This window comes from Corythoichthys intestinalis, chromosome 20, assembly GCF_030265065.1.
Source record: "Corythoichthys intestinalis isolate RoL2023-P3 chromosome 20, ASM3026506v1, whole genome shotgun sequence".
NCBI lineage: Eukaryota > Metazoa > Chordata > Actinopteri > Syngnathiformes > Syngnathidae > Corythoichthys > Corythoichthys intestinalis.
Genome location: NC_080414.1, coordinates 26,571,256 through 26,597,169, shown reverse-complemented (window position 1 = coordinate 26,597,169; position 25,914 = coordinate 26,571,256). Strand labels below are relative to the sequence as shown.

At 39.3% G+C, this 25,914-nt stretch overlaps 1 protein-coding gene across 1 annotated transcript in view; it reads left to right on the top strand.

Annotated features, from left to right (window-relative positions):
- Nucleotides 1-6,655: 6,655 nt before the first annotated feature.
- kcnh2b (potassium voltage-gated channel, subfamily H (eag-related), member 2b) overlaps nt 6,656-25,914 on the top strand; it is a 373,189-nt gene continuing 353,930 nt past the window's right edge. The window contains exon 1 of the mRNA XM_057824262.1: nt 6,656-7,280. Within this exon, the coding sequence (XP_057680245.1) occupies nt 7,205-7,280 (76 nt within the window). The 5' untranslated portion in view covers nt 6,656-7,204. The remainder of the gene's footprint in view (nt 7,281-25,914) is intronic.

The following is a 25,914-nucleotide window of genomic DNA, read 5'->3' as shown; positions in this document are numbered from 1 at the left end:
GGTTTTTGAAATGTAAATAAACCAATCTATTGTGATAAAACAACAAAATTGCAATAACTGCATTAACCATCAAAGTGAAGTGTAACTGTAACTGTAGTCTTGAAACATATCTGAATCAGGAAAAACATTGCTATAAAACAATGCAAACTGGTTAAAACTTGAGAGTAGCTGAGATCTGTCATGACAGAACCTCGCTTCAATGATATCTGGCGCCATCTAGCTTCGTGAATGGGAATAATGTCTCGATTGCGAATATAAGACGACCCCCTCTTTTTCAGTCTTATTTCAATGCATCAAAACACAGGCTTACATTCAGGCCAATACGATACTAGTTTTTCCTCTGGCCAAGATGCCTCTCTCCTACCAAGTTTGACAGCAGTTTCTGAATAGAGACTGACACAGAATCTGGTGAATCGTAGTATGATGTAATTTAGAGGGGGTTCTAGTGAGCCTGGCTTGGGGTGCGTAAAGTGAGCGTTGTTGGGCAAGGTGAGGGTCATACAGAAAGGTAGGATGATGCGCGGCGCTTTAATACAGCTAGTCCCCGGGTTACAACGTACCCGACTTACGTGATTTCGACTTTACGATGCCGGAGTCTTGTCCGCCATTTTGACTCCAGTGATATTTTTTTTTTTCCTTTTGCGTAAACAGAACCTTATTGTTCCTCAGTGTCTTATTTTTTTACTTTGTTTTATTAATGTGACTGTTCTTACTTTTGGTGAAATGTGTATTTGATTATAATGTTAACTTTTGTGATGCATACTTTTTTATTTTTCATTTTTTGCGAAGGAAGCGTAGGGCGCATGTACACACGAAGAAGAGTGCATCCGTACACACTAGAAAGAGCATTTGCTCCCAAGAAGTCCCGCAGCCGAGTGAGAAAGAGGGGAAATATGACAGCTTAGCTTGCTGTCTTACTAGGACTCAACTCCAATGTCTTGGTGAGGACAGCATATTGACATACAATATGTTTTTGGACAGTTAATTTAAGATTCCGTGGTAGTTGAAGGGTTCATTTGAAATTTGGGTTACGTCACCAGTGTAGAAACGGAACTCGTTCGTAACCTGGGGACTACCTGTATAGTGTTTTAAGTGTTAAAGGGCAGGTAAAAAGCTTTTCAGACTTTGGTGTAATTTTACGAATATAAACTTTGGACGACCATGTCATTTCTAACACGTAACTGTGAGGATAATTTGTGTTTTTTTAGATTTTTTTAACACTCTGTCAATACTGTAATTCCCAAACCCGGAAGTGTGACCTAATTTCCCGAACGCAACAGAAGACTATCCACAGCGAGCATAGCAGGGAAATGACGTCATCAGGCAGCAGCCGTCACCGAGGCGCGTCCCTCATTGCTAAGGTTGCTATGGCAGTAACTCAAAAACAATGTGGTTCAATTTAAAAAATAAAAAATAAAAAAAAATAAAAAAAAAAAAAAGTGTTTTGAGACAGCGAATGATGCATTCAATACAATGTAAACAAGTAAAACGCTCATGAATTGCAGTCTTCACCTGCCCTTTAAAATATCTCTGCCAGCCCCCCCACAGCTTGGCTGGATGTCTGGAGGGGTCGCAAAAGCTTTTCTACTTGCACCCCAGCCCCCTCCCCTCAACGTACCCGGGCCATGATCACATTTGTTCCGCCACTGCTATGATGATTTTATGTCTCGCCACGTTTCTCTGTTCCAATCCACAGTCCAGCAAATTGTGCCTATAATCATACTCGTCAAGTTGTACGGTTTCGACATAATTTGTACAAGAGAGCACTGATTTTTAAATGTGTACGCCGTACGTTTAAAATCTGTACGTTTTTCGGGCATTACGTTTTTTTTTCTCCGTTTAGGCAACGAGACAAAGTGAGTTACTATGCGTTACTACATTGGTTGAATGACGCGAGAAAAGTCTGAGACACGGAGAGGGAAGAGTGTTTATTGTGATGCTGTAGCAAACGCGGTGCTATACTAGGTGGCTCCAATATTTCCTGACTGTAGCCGACAGCCTACAATCTAAGCCTTGATATCACATGCATATAGAACTACATGTGAAATGACAGACTCGGCGGTGTTAGTAAACAGCCGCCATTTTAAAGCAGTAGACTTCTCAGATAGGCTATGTTGTAGTGAACCTTTCTAGCGAACCTAAGTAACTTTTTTATCTAAAATACTCCTAAATTGGCTAAATCTTGACTTGAATCCATCTTTAAATGATGAAACAGTTTTAAAACTTTCACATGTCGAAAGTAGACAGACGGGAACTAATGCAAAAACGGGAGAAATTTTAACAACTATAACAGTTGATTCACAACATTAAATGACTTCCAAACATAACAAAGGTTAATGTTTTTTTTTTTTTTTTTTTTGAAAAAATCAAAAACAAAACCATGAAAGGTTACACCAGTTACTTTGCCAAGTAACCAATTACCCTTACATTCAGGAAACTGAGTTACTAACTCACTTTTTGCGATAAGTAATTTGTAACTAATTACTTTTTAAAAGTAAGATTAACAACACTGGTCAAAAAGATGAAGTCTGCAGAATGAAAGGTGACGAAAGTGGGGATTTTATTCTGCCAATTTATTGCTGAACACAATTTGCCTGCAACTATTGCTGATCACTTCTCAGAATTAGCAAAAGAAATGCTCCTTGACTCAAAGAATGCATCGGTGAGTTAATTTAATTAATTGACCTTTTTAATTTATAATTGGACACACTAACGAACTACCTTCAAGTCAAACTGAATTGCAAGCTGAAGTGCCATGAAGTGCAGCCATCAAAAGACATGATAGAAATTGCCAAAAGTGCTACATATACAATTATAATAAAAGTCATTGTTAAATTTTAGTAATCATGATGTAGCTGAAGATATTGATTGTTCTTTGATTGCACCAGGTAATATGTTACAATACTACCAATAAATTCATATTATTTTAAAAAGTTGAGTTTTATTTTTGTTTAATATTGCACGCTATATACGACGGTGTAAGATTAGTCACCAATTTGTAAGGGCATACGTCACTATTTGTAAGATTGCCAACAGCCTCAGGTTGACAGGTATGCTATATTCATCTTGTAGAATATGCACAACACACTTCCTATATGGACCTAAAAAGGATGAACAGAAGTATTTGTACTTCTACTTGAATAAGTGTTAGAGCGTTTGCCACAAATGTTTCATACGGTCATTGTGTACTACTACGACACGGTTGATCACAACATACTACTCAGCAGATTGGAATAGAGGGTAGGGCTTACTGACACTGTTCTTCAGTGGTTCACATCTTATTTAGATGATAGGGATTTCTTTGTGTCAATCGGAAACCATCAGTCAGAACGAACCAAATTCACGTGTGGAGTCCCTCAAAGGTTAGTTCTTGGACAACTCTTATTTAACATCTACAGTGCTGCTCGAAAGTTTGTGAACCCCACAGCGATGGTCAGATTTTTTGTAAAAAAAACTAAAATAACCTTATTAAATGTTAAGTTATACCCAAATCCACAATACTGACATTCCAAATAATGGACTGAAACAAAAGAAATAGTTATATTGTCATTCTTTATTTAACAAAAGTGGTTGATTTAAGAAAAACTCAGATATCATGTGTGCAAAAGTATGTGAACCCCTTCAGTTAATAGGATATTGCGCCTCCTTTTGCAGAGATTACCTCAACCAAACGGTTTCTGTAGTGACTAATCAGCCTCTCACATCTACTTTGGGGGATTTTTGCCCATTCTTCCTTGCAGAACGCAGTCAGTTGAGAGAGGTTTGATGGGCGTCTGGCATGAACTGCTCGCTTCAGGTCCCGCCACAGCATTTCAATGGGATTTAGGTCAGGACTTTGACTGGGCCAGTCCAGAACACGAATCTTCTTCTTTTTCAGCCATTCCTTGGTTGTATTGCTGGAATGCTTTGGATCATTATCATGTTGCATGATCCACCTTCTGCCAAGCTTTAACTTCAAAACAGATGGCGTCAGGTTATGTTCTAGGATTTGACAATATTCCTCAGAATTCATGATTCCCTGGACTATGTGGAGTTGTCCAGGTCCTGAGGATGAAAAGCAAGCCCAGATCTTGACATTCCCACCTCCATGCTTCACTGTTGGGAGAAGGTTCTTTTGGTGGTATGCAGTGTTGACTTTTCGCCAGACATGGCGGTTTTGGTTGTGACCAAACGGTTCAATTTTGCACCTACATCAGTTGATGAAAACTCTTTTTAATTTAGTCTCGACAACACAACTGTTAAAAAAACAAAAAAAAACTACTGAATTGATTGATTAGGAAATCAGGTTGAAATAAGAGAAAATTCCAAAATGTTGAGGGGGTTCACAAACTTTTGAGCAGCACTGTATATGCTTCCCAAAGCTCAGATTATGGAACAGTATGGCATCTCCTATCACACCTATGCAGATGACACACAACTGTACATTTCTGTGTCCCCACATGATTATTGTCCCTTAGTCTCCCTGAGTGAATACATTTATCAAATCAATGAATGGATGTGCCAGAATTTTCTCCAGTTAAATGTGGAGAAGACAGAAGTGATCATATTTAGGCCAAAAAAGGAAAGGTCAAAGTTAAGCAGGCCCTTCAGCACAATGTCACTTACAGCTACAAATCAAGTCAGAAATCTTGGCGTAATTATTGACTCAGACCTAAAGTTTGATAGCCATCTAAAGTCCGTCACTAAATCTGCTTATTACCACCTAAAAAATATAGCCAGAAATAAGGGGCTTCTGACTCAACAAGACATGGAAAAACATATGCATGGATTCATTTTCAGCAGATAGGACTATTGCAGCGGTATATTTACAGGTCTTGATAAAAAATCAGTCAGGAAGCAGCAGCTAGTACAGAATGCTGCAGCCAGAGTCCTCACAAATACAAGGAAACTGGACCACATTACACCGGTTTTGAAATCGTTACACTGGCTTCCACTGAGTCAAAGGGCAGACTATAAAATATTACTGCTCGTCTACAAAACACATAATGGCCTTGGACCAAAATACATACTTGATTTGTTAGACTCCTATGAAACAGCCAGACCCCTAAGGTCATCTGGAACCGGTCTACTGCAAGAATAAGAACCAAGCAGGGTGAGGCAGCATTTAGTTATTACGCTCCTCACCTCTAGAACAGGTTACCTGAAGGTCTGAAGTATGCTTAAACTGTTAGCTCCTTTAAATCAGGGCTAAAAACGCTCTTGCTTAGCACAGCATATCCATAACGATGTATATATTTCAATCTATTTTCTTTCTATTTCTCTTGTGCTTTATCTCCATTGCTGATTTTAATCATTAGTTTTTACGTTCTACAGATTTAATGTGATTTTTATGATCTTCATGTGATATAAAGCACTTTGACTCGCTTGTGTTGAATTGTGCTATATAAATAAATTTGCCTTGCCTTGCCTTATTACTGTTTGCCTCAATCACGAGGCAGACATACTCTCCGACAGTCTGTGAATGCAGCATCCCCTGCCTGACGTGAGGGGAACCCCGCGCTGTGACGTACATGAGAAGCTTGGCGAGGTGAATCCCCACCCCCCGCATTATGCCAATTAAAATAGGTCAGTAACGGCTGCAATATAGCTTTTATTTGCACGGCGGTATCTTTCCACACCATGTCACGTTTGAGTGTTAAATAAACACCTCACGATCTCGAATCCAGGTTCTAAACACCTGTCACGCCGGACGTTTTACTCGGGTTGTCTATAGGTTTAACTTGCAGTGGAACACAATGCAGCTGCTCCATTTGACACCAGCTGCCTCATAAATGCTTAAAATCGGCTCGGCCTTTGGGTGCCATTTCTCGTGATGAGAATATTCGCTAGAGAAAGAAACGGTGAGGTCCATTTCCATTCCATGAAAATGTTGGCACAAAGATTTTTTAAATAAAACCCACCAATGAAGTATTTTATTTCATGAATGACAGAAACATAATTCAACTCTTTTAGCTCAATATCTGCTTCACACTTTTTGTACTCTATGTGTGTATATTGTTTATGTTAGATCAGATTTGGATATGTTTAGGCTCTTTATCATTTTTTTCCGGAAATGTAACTCCTATAAAAAATGTTCGAATCATGATTCTTGCATTATTCAAGTGCAGGTCCCTGCCGACGGGTTTTTGCTTATATGTACGTGCATATTTTGACAGTATTCCGCCGGTTCTATTGACACATTTTATTCTAAGTGAAAGCAACAAAATACAATAATATGGAGGGGAAAATAAGAGGATTTTGTCATCTCTGCTTAGTCATATAGTTCACTGTTGTGCGTAAAGACGCAAATCCAGTATGTTTAATTACTCGATTTTAAATAAAACTGTTTTATTTACAATTAAGTAATCAAATATTCATAGGAATTCATTTAAAAACATTTTTAAATTATTTTGTTAGTACTATGATTTCCAAAACAAGTCTACCTTTCTGCATTTCGAGCATATTTTTTCCCCCAATTTCACAGGAGTAGAGAGAGAAAACTAGTTCTGAAATACCGACTCTTAATATACCGAATTTCAAACGTGTATTTCTATTGTGGATTAGTAGAACCTTTTCTACACAAATCACTGGAAAGTGGTCGAGCCTTAAAGGGTTAAAGAGGCGCAGCTATAGAGCCGGTGGAGCTGAAACCATCCAGCAAAAAAGCGCACACCGAAGGAGGAAACAGCACGAGGAGGATGAGAATTACAGCTACACAAAGCACCTCCAAAATACTCATCAAGGTGGATATTCTATGTTTTTAGGGGATTTTTTTTTTGTTCTAAGAAGAACTGGAATAAGAAGAGAAACAAAGGCTGCAACCCTCTATGCTCCAAGCACCACGACGCTCGCAGCCAAGCTCCCTCGGTCCGCTTCACAGGAACGGGTTGTCGTGCGCCATGAGTGGAGTATTGTGGCTGAGTTCCACTGAGAGGAGAATATATCACCTGACAAGCGCCCTCCTCCTTCTCCATCACTACCATCACAACCAAAAGGGTTGACTGAACCAGACACCGTCGCTCCCCCGTCTTGCAAACAGAGGCAGTGAACGCCTCACGTCAGCTGCGCGTTTTTGGAAGGACAGAACTTTCTCAATACCTTAGGGGGGAAACTCCCAGGAACTTGTCACCCTGACTGGAGCGTGCTGTCAGGGTCTCCTTGTGAATAGATTGATTTTAAAAGTCCAGCAAAGTCCTGATAAAGTCCTGGGGCCACTTCATCGAAGATGCCGGTCCGGAGAGGCCATGTGGCTCCTCAGAACACCTTCCTAGACACCATCATCAGGAAATTCGACAGTCAAAGTGAGTTCAAATTCAATATGTGTGCAGTAAGTTTTAGTAATTACTTGTATAATTAGTTTTAGTTTAGAATTAAATGATGCCCAGAATCATAGCAACTATAAATGATTGTCATGAAATATAAAATATGTGTACTCACTGGATTTTTAACTTGAATATTTTTATATTCATTTGTAGTTTAAGGTTAGTCCTTATTATGAACAATATGTACTATTATGGAAAGTCCTTAAAAATATTTAGTACCCTTGTTATCCTGTTTAAGATCAATAGTGGTACACTTGTCATTAGTTATAGTACAATTTTAGTGCACTATAGTAAATTGGCTAAACTTTTTAAATTATTATTATTATTTTTTTTTGTGAAAATATGAGACAAAGTAATTTGGCAATTCAAATTCAGAATATTCTTCCTAAGTACTTCCATACGTTTGTACTCTTGTAGGATACTTAGGTCACTTGCGAGACAAAACTGTCTCAGCACTAGAGAAGCATTAAATGTTAAGTAGTCGAGGGTCATGTGATTGAATTGTCTTGCAAGTTAAGGTCTATGTACGAGTACACTGTTTTAAGTTGTATCTCAAGTAAACTTGAATGGCTGTGGATAGCTTTATTGTTGTTGTATTGAAATTGGTTAAAACATTCAAGACACAAGTACAAAGGTGCATAAAACCACTGCATTTTTTTGCTTATATATATATATATATATATTTATATATAATGTAGGGTTTTATTGATAATGATTAGTAGTGCATCAGTGGTGTGGTTATTAGAGGTCTCTGCCAGCTTGGAGCTTATTGTGGGCGAATAGTTTTGTTATATGGACAACCAGAAAATGTATATATTTTTAATCATTTACTACTTAATTTTTCATTGTGCCCTTAGGCATGGAGCTCAAAAGGTGTCCATATTGCATAATGTGTAACCAGACTGCAGTCTACCCAAGTACCCCTCACCCCCTCCTGTATCTTTGATGCGAATCATTCATGTTTTTTCCCCCTCGTGAATGTGTGAGCTGACTTCAAACAAGCCTCGCTGGTCAACAATGGCACAATTTCTCTGGAAATTCACCCCAGGGCATGATGAAAGGAAGGGTGTTGTTATTGCCTTGGTTTATCAGCTCAGGTTGCCAGGTTGAATTTATTATTTTGTGCCAGCTTCTTTTAAAAAAGGCATAAGTTAGTGGAGATTTGATGCAAATGTAATCAATGCTCGCAGGGTACCACATAAGGGACGCATGCACAATCAAATGAGACCCGTGTACATGAGTTGTGTTTGCCTTTGACAATGATGCAAACCCTCAGATGGGTTTTTCATTTATATGCAAACGTCCAACCAAAATGAAATACTTTTCAAATGATAAGTTTTTGTGCTTGATGTCTTGTTTTGGTGAATAGATGTCTAATTCTAAGCGCAGAGAGCCACAGAAAACACAAGGTGAATAGCAGACCTTGAAAGTGAGAACTCCACATTAATCCTCGCCCCATTGTGTGCCTCCATAAAGGTGAACATATTTTCTCGCTTTCTGGTACACGTCATTACACAAGGTGCATTTCTCCCAACGTGTCTTCATCACAGATCTACATCTGTTCAAGCAAACGGCAGGTTGCACCTTCATGACCGGGTGGGATGACTATTTATGGCGAGCAAAATGTGCATCTGAGAGGTCCATAACCACACATCAGTGCTTTCCAAATGTCTCTCATTGACTCATTTCCTCCCCAAGAATTCTCTCATGATTATAGCAGGTCTTTTAGTTTGCCTAACAAAGCATGCTAATGGATTTGGTGTAATGAAGAGGTATTTCAGATGACACCTTTTAGATGATTCTTTGCCAAAACCGCACCTTGGTGGGGTGTGGAGGTTGTCAGTGCCTCATTGGATCCAATAGATGGCGTTGTTTTGCTTTATTTGCATTGTGTTGCATTTTTTTTCGGATGACAGCTGCTATATGTTTGATTTGTGGACAGGTAGTCTTCGGGTTACGACATACTCAACTTACGTGATTTCAACTTTACGTCGCTGGAGTCTTGTCCACCATTTTGTCTCTAATCATTTTTTTTCTCTCTCATAAACTGTACCTTACGCCGGTAACACACTAGAAACGTGAACGTCGCGTCAACGATCCCGCCGCGATAAGGCACCAGTGACGCTCGGCGTCAATTTCCATAGGACGCGTTTCACGAGCAGCGCGTCTGTGGAGCGGCTTGATCGGTTCACACGAGGATTGCAAGATTGCGCGAGAATAGCGGGTATTTAAAGGTAATAAAAAAACAATACTTTGCCTTTCAGACCCCGCATATTGGCCAGCTTTCTTTTTGAAAAAAAGAAGAAAAAAGTCATGTGCTGAAGCAAAAAGCAATCCCAGTGACAAGGATTTTAACATGTATTTTACAAATTAAATGCCTCAATCATTTTTTTTTTCATATGAACATTTTTCTCAGCTTTATTAAAGTTTTTTCTCAAGTCAAAGCACCACGCAGAAATTAATAAATTTAATTGTGTAGCAGGATTTGTGTATTATTCGTATCAATTACATTTCAATTTATTTTATTTATATAGTAAGTTACGATTGCATATTATTTTGAAAATCGACCGGATCCACCGTATTTTTACACGAGTGACTTCCGGCCTGTCCGATCCTACCTAGTAGTATTGACACATGGGGGCAGCGTCTCGCGTCAAATAACAAACTCCGCTGTTCTTTTCACATGCGACGCGTTGAGCGCTTCTGGGACGCGTCCAACACGCGGCCGCACTGCGACTGGTGTGCATTGTTTCACTGCGTTATCGCGGCGGGATCGTTGACGCGACGTTGACGTTTCTAGTGTGTTACCGGTGTTATTGTACCTCACGGTACCGTATCTTTTTTACTTTCTTTGCTTTTGACAATTTGTAAAGCTACAACACACATATGTTCAAAACGACATGCATTTTGCACAAAATACCATTTTGGCCCGAATATAGGACGGCTCTGATTATAAGACGACCCCCTCTTTTTCAAGACTCAAGTTTGAAAAAATACTTTTTGAACACAATTTTTATACAGAAAATAATTACAGTACATCTGAAACAAATTGTTATAACAATATATTTGAGAGAAAAAGCATGCTATTTTGCCTCATTCAAATCTTAATATCTGGTTTTTTAAATAGGCAAACTAAAGTGCAATCACATTCGGAAATGAATCACTTCCGGTTTTAAAATGTAGATAAACCAATCTATTGTGATAAAACAACAAAATTGCAATAACTGCATTAACCATCAAAGAGAAGCCTAACTGTAACTGTAGTCTTGAAACAAATCTGAATAAGGAAAAGCATTGCAATAAAATAATGCAAACTGGTTAAACTTGAGAGTAGCTGAGATCTGTCATGACAGAACATCGCTTCAATGATATCTGGCACCATCTAGCGTCGTAAATGGGTATAATGTCTAGACTGCGAATATAAGACGACCCCCGCTTTTTCAATCTTATTTCAATGCAAAAAACACCATGTTATATTTGGGCCAATAAGGTAATTGGTGTTGAAACCTCCATCAAGTCTGATCAATATGTAAATTTTGTTGATTAAATTTGCCTAACAAAAGTTCGCTCGCCTAAATGTTACGAATGCTAACGTATTTACAATTCCCATCGCAAATCGCTATCAAACATAACTCCACAAACTGTAGCTCTAAACTTCATTACAAATGCATAGACATATATTAGCTGAAACAACTTACAGCCTTATGTGGGCCAAACCAGAGTGCAGCCATCCCTTATCTATGTCAGACGTCGGCGTCTGCTCAGTCATTCGAGAAAACAGTCCAGCCAGACCCAACTCTGCCACCAGAGGGCAGTGTATCCTCCATCATTAAACAGAATACAATACTTTGGACTTTCTGGATAGTTAGGGAGATTTAGGTGTACTTAAAGGGTTGAAGCTGATTTACGCGGAAATTCGCGTTACTTCGCCAGCGTATGAACGGAACTCGTTCGTAATCCAGGGACTACCTGTATTCATATGTCTTTCTGTCAGAGTTTGGTAGCCCACTCCTTTCACTAAAGGAAATAATAGAACTTCAGTTGTAACTTTGATTGATCCATCATCTAAATTGCTAATGAAGTCTATTGAGTCTTACTTGGACTACATGGACAAATTCACACTGTAGGACTATTACGGGCTGTTTGATTTTGCCTAACAAGAAAATCCTGATTATTTTCTCTCAAACCAGATTTTCTGATAAAAATTACGATTTCTTGGCAAAATAAAAATATAGACAAAGTATTCGGAATGTCTTCCATTTAATTTTTTTCTTTATTAGAACCGAAAGTGCCAGTGAATTTAACTCTGTTCATACACACAGAACAACCCCTTGGGTTTAAGAGCATTTTATTTATACAACAGTCTCCAGCTCTGTTCTCAATTAAAGCTATAATGAAAGACGAAAGTGCATATACCCTTTGAAACTAAATCAAACATGAGAAAGGTAGTCAGTCAGTCTGTCTGTAAACCAAATAGTCTGTTAGCTAGCTAGTCAATGAAGTCAGTCGGGTGAAGTAAGTAGGCAGATTTGCTGTCACATTTCTCTCAGGTCTAACTTACATAAATTAATGATTAGCGCAAAACTGTCACTCAGTTATGACAAAATGCAAGGTGGCAATCACCTTGTCGAAACGAACAAAAATATGCACCCTAGTGAAGGTAATGAACAGAATTATCCCTTATGTTTACGAGCACCTCAACTTTACAAAAGATGTCAGGTCAAACACATTAACTCATTTGCTCCCAAAACGTATAAATATGTTCAATTTTTAATTGTTTCAGTGTCCCAAAAACTTATTTATAAGTCTTTTACATTTTTCTTTCCCCACAAGAGACATCTCTCGGTTCTGATGCAAGTTCGCTCCAAAGCACAAGGCTCAAAATCCATTTTAAAGCAATAAAACTGGCTACTGGTTGGCAGTAGCACATTTGGTAAGAACTCATATCGGACCATGAAAGGAAATGAATGAAGAGAAATAGTCAGGAAATGGAAGTTGGAAGAAGTAAGAAGCGTGATAAAAATGTGGAGAACGATGTAAACACAAGGCTCATGCCCCACACAAGTTCCCTAGGTGAATTCTGTTATGAGGTCGTGGTCACAACAAAATAAAGATTAAAAAAAAAATCTGTCTTGATGAGACAGACAGGCGGTGATGAGGGAAAAATTAACCCCATCTGCTGATACAGCCGCAGCCACAACAGCATCATCTCTCAGTTCAATAGTTTAGTTATGTGTAAATAAATTGTTACTTTGCTATCAAAAGCTGTATTTGTCTTGTTGTTTGTTATTTTGTAGAAGGAAAACATTCAGATGTTTGGAATGTCACAAAAGCAAAAAATAGCGGTGTTAGTCATGTTTGAAATCTCAAGCTCAATTATCCCTTTTTATAAAGAATGCAAAAAGATATGAACTTTTTTTTCCTACTAAAAGAAGAGAGTCTAATCTTTCTTTTGGTGGGTTCTATGTTTATATAGCAATAGAACAGAATTTACTGTGGGCCTTTCAAAATCAGTCAAAATCCAGTAAAACGGCCGGGAGCGACGGGGGTTGCTCAGGTGAAAATGGCTGGGAGCAAATAAGTTAATGGCCCAGTGAACAATATGCATATATTCAATTTTCAAATGGAGACCTATGCATTTTGCCAAAATGTTATTGTATTAAGACAAAAAGAAAAACATGGCATGCTTTTAGTGACTAATCGAGCAGCAGCAATTTTGACAGGGACACATGCACACGCATATGCGTTCATACTTTTGGTATTGTGCAATATACACCAAGCCAGACGTGGCGCCATGTTAATGTCTGTCGTTGTGTTGTACATGAAAGTGTGCAGATGAAGTAAATGGGGAAGTTTTGAACGTTTCAAGGCTGCATGTTTTATTTGGCGATCCAATGCAGTTCTTCCATATACAACAATACTTTAAGTACATCATGAGATAATATTTACCTATGGCGTTATGCAATTTGTCCAAAGTTGGCTGGACAAAAGTTGTTGTTAAAGACAAAAAAATGAAAATGCAGAGGAAACTACGGCGGCTTAGATAAACCAAAATGGTGCCGTTTTGAAAATGGAACGTACCGATTTGAGGATTTTTAACGTCGTTTTAACCAGTAAAAAGTCTTTTTTTGGTTCAAAATCGATTAATCGAAGAGCCTTAGTCTATAGATAAACTAATGGACATGTTTTTGGAATAGGAGGAAGTCAAAGTAGCAGGAAAAAGACAGGATTCGAACCCGCGGCCTCAAAACAGTGATATGGAATGCAAAACACCTGCCAAATGTACTAGTTTCTAACATTTAATACAACTTTAAAACACTGTTGATGGTACCTTTCAAACTAGATGACAAAGAATATAGTGTCAAAAAAATAAATACATTGACTTATCTTGGATGAATTGACAATGAAACGCGTGTTGCGTCTTTTCCAAGTTTTTTTGGAATTGTTACTTCCCATGCTTGAGTAGTTTTCTCTAGGTACGTTGTCTTGCATTTAAAAAATATGCAAATAAGATGAATTAAAAACTCAATAGTGCATATAGGTTTGAATGTGAGTGTAAATTGTTGTTTTATATATGCATTCTGAGATTAACTAGTGACCAATCCATGATGTATCCCGCTGGAAGATGACGCAGAATTTACCTGTGTAATGGCTTTCAGGCATGGGGAGATGTACAGGAAATTACCCAGGTTGGACAATTTGACTTGTCCCGTGTTAACGACTTGGTGTTCTCAGTGTTGGGGAGGTGGGGGCGAGATTTTATAACCCAGATGTTACATAATTTTTGGTTGGTTTGGCAACAAAATAAACCACTAATTTCCAAAGATGGACAATGGAGTGTCTCTTCATCGGCTCTAAGATCCAGTAGCAATTTCATTTTTATTGTTTCCAGTCTAATTTTGCTATCTTTCCAGTTTGCCACGTTGATAATTGCGATGTTTGTTTACCGCTTTCGTCTTACTGCGAAGAAAGAGGAAATGACGATCAGCCTGGCATGATATTTACATCAACCTTTGCGCTGTGACCCGGGAATTTTACTGTTGCTTTCACACATGCCGCGTCCTGGGTAAATTCCGGAGTGACCTGGTTAATGTCAGTGTCATCTCCGTGTCAGTCGACTCGAGAAATTGCTTTCAGACATAAGGGCTACTTGTTTAAATCCCAGGATTTAACTGCGTATGTTTGAATGGGGCAGAAGTCAGCAGGGACTGGTTCCAGTTACTTGTGACTCGATTGAAGTCAACCGATATCGAATTTTCTTCTTTTGATGGCTCTTTATAAACATGCTGGCGTGATAAACCTTATCTAGGTGACAATCAAAAGCAAGGCAATTGTGTTTGTCGTGCTTTTCATGATGGAAACCAACGCAGGTGGGAATGAGTCAGGAGAGAAAAGCAATCTCCACGCTCCAACGGACATGGCAGACTAATTTATTTCCACTGTGGTGTAGTGCTTTTGAAATAATGTCCTAGGATCACACACTGTGGATGCTTAATAGTCAACCTTGGAGAAAGATGATTAAGGAGAAAGAACTGTTTTCAACATGTGCTAGATAGAGTATACTGTATCGTTTGCAGGTAAAAAAAAAAAAACAGCTAAAAATGATAGACATGTGTTTTTGGGCACCTATTCCTCTCACAAGTCTGAAAAAGAGAAACTATGGACATTGTCGCCTATTTAGTTTGGCTTCACTCCTCTGGGAAAACTAGACATAACTGTCAGTCAAACTATTGAAAACTTAATTCAATCCCATGGGACATCATAATTCATATTGTTAGCGCAATAATCCTCAAAGCGTGTTGTCATACTGACATCAAAAGTATGAAGTATGCTGATCCCAGCACACATACTGCATATGAATCAAGCAGGTCAAGGGTACAGTGGCTGTTAAGCATGCCCTGTCGGGATATAGCTGTTCATTGGATTATTCGACAGACATGTGCAAGAGGTCAAAGCTATTTTGCATGCATTTATTGACATGCAGTGGAGGAAAATCAATGGGCAGTGATGTTTGCTTCCATGAAAAGTTTTACAAATAGCAGGAAGGCCTTTGTACTAATAGAACTATAGACAGAAGCCCTACTTTTATATGCAGTGAAATGTTACGCATTTGATTGTGCAATTCACAAAACAAACCGAGGTGATCAAATCCAAGTCGAGTGCACAGATTTTGCAGTGAAGCTCCTTGACAGGCGAGTGAGCACTTGGCGCTTTGTAATCAAACAGTTTTTCATTTTCCTTGGAGCTGCTTATTCATTCATCTTCTTGTTAAGTGGACAATTATTGGAAAGTGCGCCTGCAATACTTCTGCTGCTGTTTGACTTGTCGGAAAGCTCAGCCAGTGTGTTAGAGATTCACGGATTGAAAGACTTGTCGCTCTTAAAAAATGAGATTAGTACGAGTTATAATAATTTGATATTAAAACCCCTCTTAATGTTTTCATTTCAATAAAATTTGTAAAAATATTTTTACTAGTAGGTCACCATTGTCGTTGAAGTCACATGGCCTAGCTGCCGGAATTCCACGTGTCACTTTAAAAAAAAAAAACAAAAAAAAAGTGTCACTCTTTAATTATGTAAGGTATTGATTTAAATTTGCCACAAGGTGTCATTGCAGAGTTTTAAATTAATTTGGGATCAAGCCAATGAGTGCGTTTTATCCCTTGACTGACGCCATAGTTTTCCTTTAATCCACAGTGGGGTGTAAGGGAGAGAAAAAGAGTGGACACAGGTGTTCAGATTCGTAGCTCGGACCGCTCCATTTATTGGCATAAGCTTTGGAAACCCCTCCACAACAAACATAAGTATCATACAGTAAAAATACAACAAAAATATCTCTAAAAAAATAATGTTCACAAAAAGAAAAGTGCTTCAATCTGTGTTAATGAGGCCCTATTCTCACACAGTTAAACAACAATGCAAAGAGAACTGGCATTCACAATCAATAGATATTCAAAATACGCGTAAAACTTACTCAGACTTTAGTCAAACTCTAAATATTTTAGCAACTCGTTTAGTTCAACAATACACCAGATGGAAATATTTAGTCACATACATACACATATACAAACTATGATGCTGGGAGCCAATATCGGGAGTCGTTTGTTGAGAAGACAACACTCAAATGAACGTAAATCACAATGGACCCGCACTAAACAGGAAACTATGGTGTCAGTCAAGGGACAAAACGCACTCATTGGCTTGATCTCTTATTAATTTAAAATTCACCACTGACACCTTGTGGTGTATTTAAATCACTAACTAACATAGTTAATTTTAAGTGACCCTGCGAAGTACAGCAGCATGGCTATGGGACGTCACCGCCCTGCAACGTCAACAACAATGGCAAGCTACTAGTTTATTTTGTGATTCAACATTTTACAAATTTTATTAACATTAACATTAAAAAGGGTTTTAATTTCAAATTATTTTAACTCGTACTAACATTTATCTTTTAAGAACTACATGTCTTATATCTGTGGTACCCTTTAAAAGATAAATGTTATTATGAGTTAAAATGATTGTAGGTCGCCATTGTTATTGACATCGCGGGGCGGTGACGTCACATGGTTACGCTGCCGGGCTTTCAGATTATGACTCTAGCTACATAAACATGTCATCTGTTCAACCCTTTCAATTTGAACCCCAGAGTAACATTAATAAGCATGACAGCACTGTCGAAATTTCACAGCAAAAGGAAAAGGTGCAGGAAAGATGCAATGAAAGGAGACCCAAAGTACTACCGTGCGCTTTCAGCTTGTTTTGTATAGATGTATACAAACAGAGCATACTAAAGATACCTTAAAACAATACTCAAACATAGAAATATTAAATAAGGGGGGTTTCAATATCCTACATGACTAATGTGGTGAACAGATCAACAATCTGCCTTAAAGCTACCACAACACAAAGCCTAAAAGTATGAGAGGGAAACGCATGCAAAAAGTATTTTTAGGCAATGAAAAGGTAATAAAACACTCAAACACAAATAGTAAGTACTTACCGCTTTTAACCGATGAGCGTGTGTTGGATGTCGCGCCGCATAGAAGGAATTGCAGTATTCGTCGAGTGACAGTGACCATTTACAGTACGACATCACCCCGAGCGTATATAAATCATGGCGCCCTCCGGAGGTCAAATCATTTACTAAATATTATAGTTTTTTAAATCCATAGCAATATTTTATGTATTTCTAATATTTTAGTAAAGGAGAAAATTTGGCTTTTTTATTTTTTTTTTATGTGGCCTACAAGTCTTTAAACCCGTGGTTCCCTTTGACCGGTTCTTCCTGGATTTCTCAAATCTAAGCAAGAACATTTTTAAAGTTTCAAATCTTATGTTAAAATCTTCTCATTATTTTGTGGGCTCATTGTTAAATCTGTGTGTTAGGCCTGGGGACACGCTCTTTATTTATTTGGAGCCATTGACTGAGTATGCATAATTTATGTTTGCAATCTTTACTGTTGCTGTCTCGTCTTCTGTGTGCATTGATTCAGATTAAACTGACATATTAGTATTGTCTGGAGAGCTTACTGAATGTCTACACATCATGTGATTGAGCTGTAATACGTGTGAGCATGATTGGACGTTACACTGTACTGACCGTCAAAAGGGAATATAGTAGCCAAAAAGTGCAATGTTAATATATCCACCCAACGATCAAAATGTACATGTGAGTAAAAATCTTTGTAACAACAATACTTAAGTAAATGAAAATGTATGCATTGAAACTACTCAGATAAGTATAGTGGTACCTCGACATGTGATCCTTTCGACAGCTGATATATAAGTTGACTTGACATGCTCGAAATACGGGTATTTCTGACAGCTTTGCAGTTTCATTGTTATTCCGCAAGCTGGAGGTATGGCTGATTTTCTTGTGAGAAAAATAAACATGGGTCCCAAGACGGTTAGTGCAGGTAGTGAAAAACGGGAAAAAGGTGACTCTTACCATTGAAATTAAGATGGAAATGATAGAAAAATATGAGTGTGGTGTGAGGGTTAGTGAACTGGCTCGACAATACGGCCGGAATATGTCCATGATCTCGACGGTCCTCCTCCGACCTCCGCTCGCCAGTCTCTATAAGTCAAAAGTGCTATAAATTAAAAGCTTGGTGGGCCGTTGGGGGTCCGTCCCATCTTCCCATCCCTAAAGGCCGGTTGATGAGGGCGCGGGTGTTCCCCCGGGCCACCCTGGATCCTGGGGGGGGGGGGGGGGGGGGGTGACGATGGCCCCTTTGCTGGGCTGCGGGAGGAGGGATGGGCTGCGCTGGCTCCACCCTCCCTCCCTGTGCTGGCTGGGTAGGGGCCGTGGCCCTAGGGTGGTGCCCGCGCGGCGTCTCCCCTCATCTGCGTGGCTGTCGCATGTTTGATGGGACTTGCGCACAGCTGGATGTGATTGGGCGAGCTCGGATGGGAGACCCAGACGCCGGGATTGGCGATAGGGCAGCGTAGGGTTGGTTGCCGACGGACTTGCACTCAAAGTTTGGAAGGACGGCCGGGTCTTGGTAGATTTGCAGTGGTCTGATGCTCCTTCCATTTCAATATGATGGCTTGCACAGTGCTCCTTGTGATGTTTAAAGCTTGGGAAATCTTTTTGTATCCAAATCCGGCTTTAAACTTCTCCACAACAGTATCTCGGACCTGCCTGGTGTGTTCCTTGGTTTTCATAATGCTCTCTGCACTTTAAACAGAACCTTGAGACTATCACAGAGCAGGTGCATTTATACGGAGACTTGATTACACACAGGTGGATTCTATTTATCATCATCTGTCATTTAGGACAACATTGGATCATTCAGAGATCCTCACTGAACTTCTGGAGTGAGTTTGCTGCACTGAAAGTAAAGGGGCCGAATAATATTGCACGCCCCACGTTTCAGTTTTTTATTTGTTAAAAAAGTTTATATTATCCAATAAATGTTGTTCCACTTCATGATTGTGTCCCACTTGTTGTTGATTCTTGACAAAAAAATTAAATTTCAAATCTTTGTTTGAAGCCTGAAATGTGGCGAAAGGTTGCAAGATTCAAGGGGGCCGAATACTTTTGCAAGGCACTGTATTATTGCAATTTGGGCTGAATTAATCAAATTATAATGCATTCTTATGGGAAAACCCCGCTCGACATGCGACCATTTCGACTTCCAAACCAGGTCCTGGAAACAAATTAAATTGTATTTAGAGGTACCACTTTACAATGCATCCAGACACTAACTTCTCACACAATAAATATTGCTCTTCTTCTCTCTGCTGACTGTACACTTTGATTATCATGCTTTTTCCACACAGTAGAGCGGGAGAATGCATGCTATACCAACACAACATTTATGACCTCAATGTGAGGCCACAGCAACCTTTTGGGGCTTTATGTTATTTGTTATGCTCCTTAGAGAAGGACGTTGGCCAATTACAATGCTTGAATCCACTGTCCTCCCAGGAGGATGTTACCATTCGACAGCTTAAAGTACACACGCGCGCACACTCTTCCATCGTCATGGCAACTGTCCCCCCTCGACACCCCCACCCACACAACCTCCCACTCTCTCTCTCTCTCTTTCTGTTACTACACACACATATGCACACGCTTTTACAACACAAACAGTATATTGTGTATCGCAACATCATGTTATGACAAAACGTTGACTGAGCGGGAATGCGTTTTGTAAAATGAGCTTCAGACTTGATAAAATGGGCGAGAGATCTTTTTTTTAAAAAATTTTTATTCCTACTATTAAAAAAAAACAAAAAAAAAAAAAAACAGGTCATGTTCAGTTTTACCAGAATAAATATTGCAAAAAATTCTAATAGGGTACACAAAACTGTCAATTTAAACATTGTAACACTGCAGTGGGCATTTTAGTGAAGTCGCTATTCATTATTAAAATTGTAAATGCATTCTTTTGTTGCTGAAGCAGCTTTACAGCATTATTCCTGACATATTCGCGAGCGTTGTTTACCAACAACAGCAGGTTGTCCACCAGAGTGTTTGGATCTTGACGCATCGCTGCTTCATTGTACTTTGATGAGCTCGGCAATGAGTTGCATAATGCGAGAGGCCTTCATGTTCCCAGCGGGGAGCGGAGGCAGAGATGCCTTCTGCGGCCCTATGAAAAGGCATGGAAGCACGATTGCTGAGTGCATGCAACATATAAATTGCACACTCAGATTTTTCAATGAACATGTCTGTCTAGCCATTTTTCATTTTGCAAAAAAAGTGATATTCGCACGTTTGAATGGTTTCAGTCATAATGGGCTACGAAGGGCAAATGGAACTGCAATCAAAGCAGGTTTGACACTTTTAAATGGTGAAATAATAAGAAATATGGTGATTTCATTGTTACTTTATTGAAGCAATACATGGAGAAGCAAGGGGAATCCCTGGTGGTTAGGTTCATTGCTGTGCTCCATCTGTTTAACTTGACCTAGTGAGTGGAGCAGCAATGGCGCGAGGTTTAGTATGCACTCTATTTGCCTCTCCTGCCCCCTTTTTTAGCCCTCACGCACTTGTAAACTTGTGGATCATGTAAACGCTCACTCAGTGACGGAACAAATGTGAACAGGGTCTGAGTGCGATGAGCATACAGTAAATGGGACCCCCGAGTGGACCTGTCTGTTAGGGGTTGGGCAGGAGAGTGGACAATTATTTGTGGGCCCCTTCACACTTTCACGGACCCCTTAAGCAATGGCGGTTCTAGGATTTTTTTTTTTTTTTTCTGAAAGGGGCCACATGTGACCCTCAGGGGCCAAGTGTCGCTGCCATCTTTGATCAGTGCTTGTTTTGGTCAACAAGGCAAAATACAGATTATCCTGTATGTGGCGGTAAAAACACCATTGCTTGACACTGTCAAGCAGAGATGAACCAGTAAAGTTTGTAACAATTTATTATTTAATTAATCATACTGTGTGCGAGTGTACAATACATGGAACAATACATTTCATCACTTTTTTGAAAAGCCAGTTTAAACACGAGAAGCAGCATTAATATTTAGCATACTTTGGAATAGGCTTGAATGATATTGTAAAAAAACTGCTATATATATATATATATATATATATATATATATATTTGGGTGGGGTGGTTGTTTGATATATTGTGGTATTAAAACTCCAAGAATTTTCACCAGATAACTTGAATGGCTCAGTTTGGGATGGGGCTGAACGATATTGGAAAAAATTAAATTGCGACATATATTGCCAAGGCTCCACACTTATTTTTCGCATTGATTGCACGGTTGCGCTAAACTTTTTTTTCTTAGGGTGCACCAACACAAAATGTAGGTGCACCCACATTTTTCATTGCATTCCTTTTAATGCCATACTTTTAAATACTCTCCATAACTTCATGTAATTTATACATTCATTCATTCATTCATCTTCTGCACCGCTTATCCTCATGAGGGTCGCGGGGGGGTTGGAGCCTATCATAGCTATCCCCAGCCAGAAGGCTTGGTACACCCTGAGCAGGTTGCCAGTCACAGGGCACATATAGGGGCCGTTTACATGGTGACTGAGAATATGAAAAATTTCAAATTTGCATTTATATGAGCCCGTCCATTCGAACAATGTCGCAATTCTGCATGAAAACGATGTAGTATTCATGCCAGGCCCTAGGGGGCAGTGCAGATTTACAAGGCGACAGCGAATGATGCACTTTGACCCCACCAAAGTTCCTCAGCCTGGAAAAAAATATGCCCGCCCACTTGAAGCAATGGCATTTTTCTTTTGTTCAAAAAGGCACAAAAATGGAAACAATAAACATATTTAAAAATATTATTAAAACAGTAAATTAAAGCCAACTTTCCGCCATATTTGCTGTTTTAATGTTTAGTAGCACCGCTGCGCACGCCCAGTGTGATGTGTACGAGTGCTGACGTTATCAACGCGGTCTCGCGCTGCGGGTACCTTTGATATGCATGCGGAGGAAGCCCCATCTCAATCCCCCGCAAACGAATTCTTCCACTTTGGAGGCAGGATTCAGAATTTTTCGTCTTTGCCGACACCATATGCACGCGAGGCCACTCAGGGACACAGTCATTGCGTCTTCATGTCGCAGAGTCGCCATGTAAACTGCCCCTTAGACACACAACTATTCACGCACACACTCCCACCTACGGACAATTTGGAATATTCAATCAGCAATTCAATTTTTGGGATGTGGCAAGAACCTGGAGAAAACTTTTGCACGCCACCTTTATAATGTGAATTATTTTTTAAACAAGAATAACGTGGAAAAAAGCTTGTCTTTCTGAAATGCTTCGTTGAGTCAGTCCATTCAAATTCACTCACACTTTGTTATCGGCAGTGTGAGCGTCAGTCTCTCACTTACACAATGAGTTTCCACAGCACACTACAGACTGGGCTAACGCTAGTGTGCAACAAGCTTAACGATGATTAATGCATTTGTGCCTTTGATCGTAAAGCTGTCTAGTCTTCTATGGCCAGATCAAAGTTACCAACCTTTCAGTCATAGTTAACTACCAAATGTCAGCTGGACTGATGACCAGTGTTGTTAATAATGGTGTTAGAATATAAAGGCGTTATTTTCTTCAGTCGTGAGTAATCGAATTAATTATCAAACTTGTCAATGCCGTTACTGAGGCAGGAAAGGCATGCGTTACTATTGCCTGGCACGGCCAGACTGTTCTCCCTGTGTTTTTCAAACATTGAGAGTATAGTCTGGGACCCAGCCCATTAACGGCCTCCCGAGCAAGTACAAAATCAATCGACAAATCAGATTCGTTTATTTGCGTGACGTGTTCTTAACGAGCAACGTCACTCTTCCGCGTCGGAAGTAGTCTCCACAACAACACAGATGGCGAACGGGAGAGCCGAGAATATGTTCCAATCCACGGTAAAATCAGTTTTAAATGACCAAAAACACATCGACACAAGTCATTGACAACAGTCTGTCTCGCGCTAGCCATGTTGAATAAACTCCGCTCTCCTCGTATGTTTACTTCCGCACGCAAGTCCGTCGTCCCGCCCGTCGCTGATTGGTCCACTCTGCTGTCTGTTTGCTGTGGCTTGCTCCGCCCTGGAAATTTTATCCGCTTAATGGTGGCCAGACTCAACAGCTGGAACAGCGGTGAGTCTGGAGTACCAGGCTAGCGTTACTATGCGTTACTATGTTGGTTGACTGATGCGAGAAAAGTCTGAGAAAGACTGGCTCATGGACCACGAGAGAGTAGAGCAGGAGGAAGAGGCAAGGGAGTGTGACACCATTGCAAACTTGACTGTACCTGACCGATAGCCTACAAACTACGCCCACATGATGCTACAGTAGATATCACATATATACAGAACTAGATGCAAATGACAGACACAGCGACATGTAGCCTATAAAGAACTAGATGCGTTAGTAAACAGCCGCCATTTTAAAGCAGTAGACTTCTCAGGAAGGCTCTGTTGTAGAGAACCTTCGTAACTTTTTATCTAAAATGCTCCTAAATCGGCAAAACTTAACTTAAATCTATCTTAAAATGATGAAACAGTTTTGAAACTTACACATGTCGAAAGTAGACAGAAGGGAACTAATGCAATAATGGGAGCAATTTGCACAAGTTTAACAGTTGATTCACAACATTAATTGACTTCCACACATAGCAAAGGTTACTATCTAGTTATCGAAATATCCGCAATACCCCTGTGTCAAGTTAAGTTTAGGGTAAAGAATTGGGCTAGGGCCAATTGTCCCAAAAACCCTTTAAATTTCACATTGTGTGACCTGTTTTTGAGAGAAAAAAAAACCATGAAAATTATCACTAGTTATTTTACCAAGTAACTAATTACTCTTACATTCAGGTAGGAGTTACTAACGCAGTTACTTTTGGGAGAAGTAATTTGTCACTGTAATTAATTAATTACTTTTTTAAAGTAAGATTAACAACACTGCTGGTGACCAACAAAAAGGTTTGGTTGCAGTACTTAGCAGGAGGTAGGGTGAGAGGCTGTGGCGCAGTTTACGTGTTCAAATAAAAAAAAAAATTTGAATATTGCACATCCTTGCAATGCGAGTATTCCGCACTATGCGATGACAATATTCAAACGATATATTGTTCAGGCCTACTCTAGTAACAACATTCTTTTTCTCTCTCACTTCAAAGAAGAAGAATTCACCAATTTCCATGCTTTGCGCTAAAATGGTAACATGGGTACTTCAAGGGCCATTCAAATTAGAGGTAGGGCTAGTAGCCCCACCCCTAATTTTTCCTTCTCTTCATGCTAATCCATTTCAAATTCACACTAATTCTTTGACAGTTTCGTGATAACAATTTTTATTAACCAGTGGCATACTAGGGTATCAAAATGTTATTTTTTTATTTTTTAAGATTTCTCATCTGTCAACGTAAGCTTTCCGCTACAGTATGTGCATTGCACTTTAAAAACTGGGGAAAGAAAAAATGTGAGGTTTTGCATTTATTGAGGAATGTGAAGAAATGTGGAAAGCTAGCACTACCATCAAAATATTAAACCGCTGACCCCACTACCTGAGCTGAACTCCATTTTCTTTTTTTTGTCATGCCTTTTGTCTGTTGTCATGGTTACTCGCTGTTCAACAACACTCCATTTGAACATTTTGAATTTAATTCTGCTCCAAATGTAGGCCTATCATCTGGTGTATGGATCATTTCAGAACTACGGGACAAGAATGCAGACTAAAATCCTTGTTGAATGCAAAATTGCTCTAAAGAAGGCGGATCCGCACTAAGGATCAATGCAGTTAATCAGATCCCAAGTGTTCTGTGATTGCATTGTTATTTCATCATGAACTTGCTCAGTTTTGTTATTCAATTAAATGAGAAGCATTTCAGCCCCGTTAGAGATTTTAGAGACTTTATGTGAAGATTAGCCCCTCAAACCAGTTTTTGTAAAAAAAAAAAAAAAAATCCATTTCTTTTTAGTCGGAGAAGATGAGAGCTATGATCGTTCACAGATCTTTAAATACATCACCCAGTGATGCGTCTCCCTACTGACGTTCTGCTTGTAAAATCGTGTGCTTATTATGAGAATGTGTCCATGCCATAAAACATCAAACGTAAGCGCCTCTGCCAGGTTTTCTTTACCTGCTTGGTTGAAATAATAGCTGAGCAGGGATACATAAATCGCACCTTGTTAAGTAAGACTCACAAATATAATCGGCAATGGAGGGGAAAAATTATTTGTAGCCATCTTTTTTTTCAGCATGCAAAATATAAAACTATTTAGCATCTCGCCCGAAAACATGAATATATTTGTGAATGAACTTTTGTTCGTCCTATAAATGTAGCATTTCCTTCAAATTACTGTCAAGGATGGAGAAGACGTGCAACAACAGGTCCTTCAAAGCCTCAAATATTCAAGTTAATTAAATTCAAAGCAACAGATCTGTGTAGGCTCAGAACAAGAAAGTGAATCACACTGCTTCATTTTCCTCCTACTTTCACTTCTCTCTTGTCATTCATGAATCATTTTATTCACATCCTGCATATTTTTCACCTGTTCAAAATTATTTTTCATGCTTTTTGAACTGCTATGCCACCTTGACAGTGGCACAGAAAAGGTCAGCTAACCAAATAAGACTGAAGTCCAAAGAGTCTTTTGGATTAGTGCTCATTTGCATAAATCTGGAAAACCTC